At 52.1% G+C, this 8,418-nt stretch overlaps 1 protein-coding gene across 1 annotated transcript in view; it reads left to right on the top strand.

Annotated features, from left to right (window-relative positions):
• Window positions 1-7,831, top strand: part of LOC106594347 (UDP-glucose 6-dehydrogenase) — a 19,339-nt gene extending 11,508 nt beyond the window's left edge. The window contains exons 7-11 of the mRNA XM_045711082.1: window positions 597-727; window positions 5,751-5,887; window positions 6,538-6,629; window positions 6,767-6,877; window positions 7,600-7,831. Coding sequence (XP_045567038.1) covers window positions 597-727; window positions 5,751-5,887; window positions 6,538-6,629; window positions 6,767-6,877; window positions 7,600-7,713 — 585 coding nt within the window. The 3' untranslated portion in view covers window positions 7,714-7,831. The remainder of the gene's footprint in view (window positions 1-596; window positions 728-5,750; window positions 5,888-6,537; window positions 6,630-6,766; window positions 6,878-7,599) is intronic.
• The last annotated feature ends 587 nt before the right edge of the window (window positions 7,832-8,418 follow it).

Genomic DNA, 8,418 nt, shown 5'->3' with positions numbered 1-8,418 from the left:
AAAAATCTAATTTTACGTGTCCATTTTAAACCACAGTAAATCCACTCCACAGTGGCCTATCAACTATAAACTTGTCATCGACATCCCAAAGACCAACCACACTTCATTTGATACTGTTAACAACTCATTATTTGCGTGTGTAAAGATATTTCCAACATGATAGTGCTTGCTTTGTTCTCCGACTCATCTTGTGTCCTTTCTGTCGTCCTGTGAACCCCGTTCATTGCTGCTCACAGCTGTATTTATTATTCTTTCATCACACCTCCTTCCTTTTCTCCCTTCCTCTCCCTCCCTCCATCCTCCCTCCTTTCCCTCCCTCCATCTTCTCTCCATCTTCCCTCCTTTCTCTTCTTCCTCTCCTCCCTCCTTCCTCTCCTCCCCCTTCCTCTCCTCCTCTCCTCCCCCTTCCTCTCCTCCTCTCCCCTCCCTCCCTCCTCTCCCCCTTCCTCTCCCTCCTCCCTCCTTCCTCTCCTCCTCCTCCCCTCGCTCATCCCTCCTTCCTTCCCTCCTCCTCCCTCCCACCCTCCTTCCCCTCCCTCCTCTCCCTCCCTCCCTCCTCTCCCTCCCCCTTCCTCTCCTCCTCCTCCTCTCTCCAGGTGATTGATATGAATGAGTACCAGCGCAGGAGGTTTGCGTGTCGGATCATTGACTGTCTATTTAACACAGTGACAGGGAAGAAGATCGCTCTGCTGGGATTCTCATTTAAGAAAGACACTGGAGATACCAGGTATCTATTACCTCTCCTCCTCTTCCTCGTTCCCTCTCCTCCTCCTCGTTCCCTCTCTTCCTCCTCCTCGTTCCCTCTCTTCCTCCTCCTCGTTCCCTCTCTTCCTCCTCCTCGTTCCCTCTCTTCCTCTTCCTCGTTCCCTCTCTTCCTCTTCCTCCTCGTTCCCTCTCTTCCTCTTCCTCCTCGTTCCCTCTCTTCCTCTTCCTCCTCGTTCCCTCTCTTCCTCTTCCTCCTCGTTCCCTCTCTTCCTCTTCCTCCTCGTTCCCTCTCTTCCTCTTCCTCCTCGTTCCCTCTCTTCCTCTTCCTCCTCGTTCCCCTCTCTTCCTCTTCCTCCTCGTTCCCTCTCCTCCTCGTTCCCTCTCTTCCTCCTCTCTTCCTCTTCCTCGTTCCCTCTCTTCCTCCTCTCTTCCTCTTCCTCCTCTCTTCCTCTTCCTCCTCGTTCCCTCTCTTCCTCTTCCTCCTCGTTCCCTCTCTTCCTCTTCCTCCTCGTTCCCTCTCTTCCTCTTCCTCCTCGTTCCCTCTCTTCCTCCTCCTCGTTCCCTCTCTTCCTCCTCCTCGTTCCCTCTCTTCCTCTTCCTCGTTCCCTCTCTTCCTCTTCCTCGTTCCCTCTCTCCTCTTCCCCTCTTCCTCGTTCCCTCTCTTCCTCTTCCTCCTCGTTCCCTCTCTCCTCTTCCTCGTTCCCTCTTTTCCTCCTCCTCGTTCCCTCTCTTCCTCCTCCTCGTTTCCTCTCTTCCTCCTCCTCGTTCCCTCTCTTCCTCTTCCTCGTTCCCTCTCTTCCTCTTCCTCGTTCCCTCTCTTCCTCTTCCTCGTTCCCTCTCTTCCTCCTCCTCGTTCCCTCTCTTCCTCCTCCTCGTTCCCTCTCTTCCTCCTCCTCGTTCCCTCTCTTCCTCCTCCTCGTTCCCTCTCTTCCTCCTCCTCGTTCCCTCTCTTCCTCCTCCTCGTTCCCTCTCTTCCTCCTCCTCGTTCCCTCTCTTCCTCCTCCTCGTTCCCTCGCTTCCTCTTCCTCCTCCTCGTTCCCTCTCTTCCTCCTCCTCGTTCCCTCTCTTCCTCCTCCTCGTTCCCTCTCTTCCTCCTCGTTCCCTCGCTTCCTCTTCCTCGTTCCCTCTCTTCCTCGTTCCCTCTCTTCCTCCCTCTCTTCCTCGTTCCCTCTCTTCCTCCTCCTCGTTTCCTCTCTTCCTCCTCCTCGTTCCCTCTCTTCCTCTTCCTCGTTCCCTCTCTTCCTCTTCCTCGTTCCCTCTCCTCCTCCTCCTCGTTCCCTCTCTTCCTCCTCCTCGTTCCCTCTCTTCCTCCTCCTCGTTCCCTCTCTTCCTCTTCCTCGTTCCCTCTCTTCCTCCTCCTCGTTCCCTCTCTTCCTCCTCCTCGTTCCCTCTCTTCCTCCTCCTCGTTCCCTCTCTTCCTCCTCCTCGTTCCCTCTCTTCCTCCTCCTCGTTCCCTCTCTTCCTCCTCCTCGTTCCCTCTCTTCCTCCTCCTCGTTCCCTCTCTTCCTCCTCCTCGTTCCCTCTCTTCCTCCCTCCTCGTTCCCTCTCTCTTCCTCCTCCTCGTTCCCTCTCTTCCTCCTCCTCGTTCCCCTCGCTTCCTCCTCCTCGTTCCCTCTCTCCTCTTCCTCCTCGTTCCCTCTCTTCCTCCTCCTCGTTCCCTCTCTTCCTCCTCCTCCTCGTTCCCTCTCTTCCTCCTCCTCCTCGTTCCCTCTCTTCCTCCTCCTCCTCGTTCCCTCTCTTCCTCCTCCTCCTCGTTCCCTCTCTTCCTCCTCCTCCTCGTTCCCTCTCTTCCTCCTCCTCCTCGTTCCCTCTCTTCCTCCTCCTCGTTCCCTCTCTTCCTCTTCCTCCTCGTTCCCCCCTCTTCCTCTTCCTCGTTCCCTCTCTTCCTCCTCCTCGTTCCCTCTCTTCCTCCTCCTCGTTCCCTCTCTTCCTCGTTCCCTCTCTTCCTCGTTCCCTCTCTTCCTCCTCCTCGTTCCCTCTCCTCCTCTTCCTCGTTCCCTCTCTTCCTCCTCTCTTCCTCTTCCTCGTTCCCTCTCTTCCTCCTCCTCGTTCCCTCTCCTCCTCGTTCCCTCTCTTCCTCCTCTCTTCCTCTTCCTCGTTCCCTCTCTTCCTCCTCCTCGTTCCCTCTCTTCCTCCTCCTCGTTCCCTCTCCTCTTCCTCCTCGTTCCCTCTCTTCCTCCTCCTCGTTCCCTCTCTCTTCCTCCTCCTCGTTCCCTCTCCTCTTCCTCCTCGTTCCCTCTCTTCCTCCTCCTCGTTCCCTCTCTCTTCCTCCTCCTCGTTCCCTCTCTTCTCTTCCTCGTTCCCTCTCTTCCTCCTCCTCGTTCCCCCTCTTCCTCCTCCTCGTTCCCCCTCTTCCTCCTCCTCGTTCCCCTCTTCCTCCTCCTCGTTCCCTCGCTTCCTCTTCCTCCTCCTCGTTCCCTCTCTTCCTCCTCCTCGTTCCCTCGCTTCCTCCTCCTCGTTCCCTCGCTTCCTCCTCCTCGTTCCCTCTCTCCTCTTCCTCCTCGTTCCCTCTCTTCCTCCTCCTCGTTCCCTCTCTTCCTCCTCCTCGTTCCCTCTCTTCCTCCTCCTCGTTCCCTCTCTTCATCCTCCTCGTTCCCTCTCTTCATCCTCCTCGTTCCCTCTCATCCTCCTCGTTCCCTCTCTTCCTCCTCGTTCCCTCTCTTCCTCCTCCTTCCCTCTCTTCCTCCTCGTTCCCTCTCTTCCTCTTCCTCCTCGTTCCCTCTCCTCTTCCTCCTCGTTCCCTCTCTTCCTCTTCCTCCTCGTTCCCTCTCTTCCTCTTCCTCCTCGTTCCCTCTCTTCCTCCTCCTCGTTCCCCCTCTTCCTCCTCCTCGTTCCCTCTCTTCCTCCTCCTCGTTCCCTCTCTTCCTCTTCCTCGTTCCCTCTCTTCCTCCTCCTCGTTCCCTCTCTTCCTCCTCCTCGTTCCCTCGCTTCCTCCTCCTCGTTCCCTCGCTTCCTCCTCCTCGTTCCCTCTCTTCCTCCTCCTCGTTCCCTCGCTTCCTCCTCCTCGTTCCCTCGCTTCCTCCTCCTCGTTCCCTCGCTTCCTCCTCCTCGTTCCCTCGCTTCCTCCTCGTTCCCTCGTTCCCTCGCTTCCTCCTCCTCGTTCCCTCGCTTCCTCCTCCTCGTTCCCTCGCTTCCTCCTCCTCGTTCCCTCTCTTCTTCCTCCTCGTTCCCTCTCTTCCTCTTCCTCGTTCCCTCTCTTCCTCTTCCTCGTTCCTCCTCTTCCTCGTTCCCTCTCTCCTCTTCCTCCTCGTTCCCTCTCTCCTCTCCTTTCCTTAAGTTTGGGTCAGTCCCAGTGGTCAGGTATTCTGCCACTGTGTACTCTCTGTTTAGGGACAAATAACATTCTAGTTTGCTCTGTATGTATAGTTTTTTTTGTGTGCTTTAGGGCAAGATGGAATTTATATTCATGGTCCTGGAAACTGGACCTTTTTTGGAACACCATTACTGGTCTTACTGAGATTTGTCTGTCAGGGCCCAGGTCTGTCAGGGCCCAGGTCTGTCAGGGCCCAGGTCTTTCAGGGCCCAGGTCTGTCAGAATCTGTGCAGAAGATCTAGGTGCTGCTGTAGGCCCTCCTTGGTTGGGGACAGATCTAGGTGCTGCTGTAGGCCCTCCTTGGTTGGGGACAGATCTAGGTGCTGCTGTAGGCCCTCCTTGGTTGGGGACAGATCTAGGTGCTGCTGTAGGCCCTCCTTGGTTTGGGGACAGATCTAGGTGCTGCTGTAGGCCCTCCTTGGTTGGGGACAGATCTAGGTGCTGCTGTAGGCCCTCCTTGGTTGGGGACAGATCTAGGTGCTGCTGTAGGCCCTCCTTGGTTGGGGACAGATCTAGGTGCTGCTGTAGGCCCTCCTTGGTTGGGGACAGATCTAGGTGCTGCTGTAGGACCTCCTTGGTTGGGGACAGATCTAGGTGCTGCTGTAGGCCCTCCTTGGTTGGGGACAGATCTAGGTGCTGCTGTGGGCCCTCCTTGGTTGGGGACAGATCTAGGTGCTGCTGTAGGCCCTCCTTGGTTGGGGACAGATCTAGGTGCTGCTGTAGGCCCTCCCTGGTTTGGGGACAGATCTAGGTGCTGCTGTAGGCCCTCCTTGGTTGGGGACAGAAGCACCAGATCATCAGCAAACAGTAGACATTTGACTTCAGATTCTAGTAGGGTGAGGGCCGGGTGCTGCAGACTGTTCTAGTGCCGTCGACAATACATTGATATAAATGTTGAAGAGGGTGGGGCTCAAGATGCATCCCTGTCTCACCCCACGGCCCTGTGGGAAGAAATGTGTGTGTTCTTTGACAATTTTAACAGTACAACTTGTTGTTTGTGTCCATGGATTTTATAATGTCGTATGCTTTCCCCCCAACACCACTTTCCATCCATTTGTATAGCAGACCCTCAGACCAAATTGAGTCGAAAGCTTTTTTGAAATCAACAGAGCATGAGAAGACTTTGCCTTTGTTTTGGTTTGTCAGTTAGGGTTTGCAGGGTGAATACGTGGTCTGTTGTACGGTAATTTGGTAAAAAGACAATTTGACATGTGCTCAGAACATTGTTTTCACTTTAACAGTCTGCTGTTAATGATAATGCAGAGGATTTTCCCAAGGTTGCTGTTGACGCATTATCCCACGGTAGTTATTGGGGTCAAATTTGTCTCCTCTTTCTGTATTGTAGGGGTAAAGGGCAGTGCGTGTCTCTCTCTCTGTCTCTCTCTGTCTCTGTCTGTCTGTCTGTCTGTCTGTCTCTCTCTGTCTCTCGTGTGTGTCAGGTTAATCAGTGTGTGTGTGTGGGGGGGGTAAAGGGCCTGTCTTGGAACCTTGACCTGATATACTCATATAGACACATTAACCCCCCCCAGACTTAATCATTCATATTATGGGATGGCAGGTAGCTTAACGATTGTTTGATTGATTGGGCCAGTACCGAAAGGTCGCTGGTTCGAATCTTCGAGTCGACTAGGTGAAGAAAAGATTGCCTTGAGCAAGAGCACTCCTGTAAGAGTCTCTCTGGATAAGAGTGCCTGCTAAATGACTGAAATGTGTGTGTGTGTGTGTTTCTCAGGGAGTCTTCTAGTATCTATATATCTAAGTACCTGATGGATGAGGGAGCCAAGCTCCACATCTACGACCCTAAAGTCCTGAAGGAACAGATCATCCTGGACCTCTCCCAACCACACATCTCTGAAGACCCTCATAGAGGTAGGGAGGGAGGGGGGGGGGGTCTGGCTGGCTGTCTGCCTTTCTGGCTGGCTGGCTGTCTGTCTGTCTGTCTGTCTGTCTGTCTGTCTGTCTGCCTGCCTGTCTCTACTCGTCGTGCATTAGTTTCCACAGAATGCATAGCACTTGTTAATCATCCCTTACACATATATAACTTAAACTCTGTGTATTGTAGTGTCTATGTAGCGGCGTATCTGTGTATTGTAGCGGCGTATCTGTGTATTGTAGCGGTGTATCTGTGTATTGTAGCGGCGTATCTGTGTATTGTAGCGGCGTATTGTAGCGGCGTATTGTAGCGGTGTATTGTAGCGGTGTATCTGTGTATTGTAGCGGTGTATCGTAGCGGTGTATCTGTGTATCGTAGCGGTGTAGCGGTGTATCGTAGCGGTGTATCTGTGTTCTGTAGCGGTGTATCTGTTCTGTAGCGGTGTATCTGTGTATCGTAGCGGTGTATCTGTGTATCGTAGCGGTGTATCTGTGTATCGTAGCGGTGTATCGTAGCGGTGTATCTGTGTATCTTAGCGGTGTATCTGTGTATTGTAGCGGTGTATCTGTGTTCTGTAGCGGTGTATTGTAGCGGTGTATCTGTGTATTGTATCTGTGTATTGTAGCGGTGTATCTGTGTTCTGTAGTGTCTGAGCTGGTCACCATATCAGTGGATCCCTACCAGGCCTGTCATGGGGCTCACGCTCTGGTCATCTGCACTGAGTGGGACACGTTCAAGGTGAGAGACACACACACACACACACACACACACTGTTAATACAACACTCACACTGGTCCCCCACGTACAGTCACACCTGAAACACACACACACTGCTCCAATCTTATAATCACCTAACATCGCGTGTGTGTGTGTAGGAGCTGGATTATGAGAGGATCTATGACCACATGTTGAAGCCAGCGTTTCTGTTTGACGGACGTCGGCTGTTGGACCAGCTTCACCCCAGCCTTCAGAACATTGGCTTCCAGGTACACACACACACACACACACCTACACACCTACACACACACACACCTACACACACCTACACACCTAAACACACACACACACCTAAACACACACCTAAACACACACCTAAACTCAAACACACACACACCTACTCTAAACCGCCTGGTTTCACAGAGTATGGCAGGAGCAGTGAAAACAGCCGCTGGTTTTAATTGGCTGATCTCTCAGTCCGTCACCAGCTAGTCTAACCGTTAGACCCTCCCTCTACATTCTGGACTTCAAAGTTCCAGCAGCACAAGGGATTTTTAAACAAGGAAGTGATTTAGGAAAATTGTAAAGTTACGTATCTTAGAAATTAGTTTTCACATAAATTTATTTTGCCCTGAACTCAGAATCTATTGTGCTTCCCCAAAAATAACACGGTTAATGAGATAATCTATTTTGATTGGCCATTTCTCACCACCGGTCTCAGGCTCTGTGCCTCTCTCTCCCGCCTCCATTCAGAGCCACGCCTCAGAGTCGTGTGATTCGCTCAGTCCTTGAATTGATTAGCATGTTACTCAGTAAATCCACACCCCCTCCTCCTAAGTTCCAATACAGATCCACACTGTTACCAGACTCTATACCCCCAAACCTGGGAGGGTTACGAGGTTAACTCTGTACACACCCGGTTAAACAACCGGTTAAACACCCGGTAAACCGGTATAACCAGACTGCGTCTCCTCTGTGTGTTTTCTTGCAGATCGAGACCATCGGTAAGAAGGTGACGACTTCTCGTATTCCCTACACGCCCACGGCCGGGGTCCCTCGCATCAACATCAACCCTGAACCCCCGGCCAAGAAGAGCAAAGTCTGAGAGACACACACACACACACACACACACACACACACACACTAGATATATATACACACACACACACATACTCACACACACACACACACACATACACAGAGATACACATACACACACACACACACACAGAGATACACACACACACACACCCCCCTCAGCACCAACCCCCCCCCCCTCCCCTATCTACCTCCTGTCTATCCATTCTTCCGCTACGAGGACAATCGTTGATAATCAATACCTTTTGATGCTGCCGGTCGTTGTCAATACTTCAACGGTGTTATAACTGGCCAATCACGTTAACACTGCCTCTCATTTCCTGTTATAACTGGCCAATCACATTAACCTGTCTGGGAAACGTGGGATGTTTGCATCCCACCCTAGTCAACAGCCAGTGGAATCGCGTCGCGCGAAATACAAATAAATACCTCATAAATGCTCAAACATATGACTATTTTACACCATTTTATAGATACACCTCTCCTGAATCGAACCACGTTGTCCGATTTCAAAAAGGCTTTACAGCAAAAGCAAAACATTAGATTATGTTAGGAGAGTACCCTGCCAAAAATAATCACACTGCCATTTTCAAAGCAACTAGCATGCATCACAAATAACCAAAACACAGCTAAATGCAGCACTAACCTTTGACAATCTTCATCAGATTACATTTACATTTGAGTCATTTAGCAGACGCTCTTATCCAGAGCG

This window comes from Salmo salar, unplaced genomic scaffold (genome assembly GCF_905237065.1).
Source record: "Salmo salar unplaced genomic scaffold, Ssal_v3.1, whole genome shotgun sequence".
Lineage (NCBI taxonomy): Eukaryota > Metazoa > Chordata > Actinopteri > Salmoniformes > Salmonidae > Salmo > Salmo salar.
The sequence above is the reverse complement of the archived record's forward strand: the minus strand, read 5'-3'. Positions and strand labels throughout refer to the sequence as shown.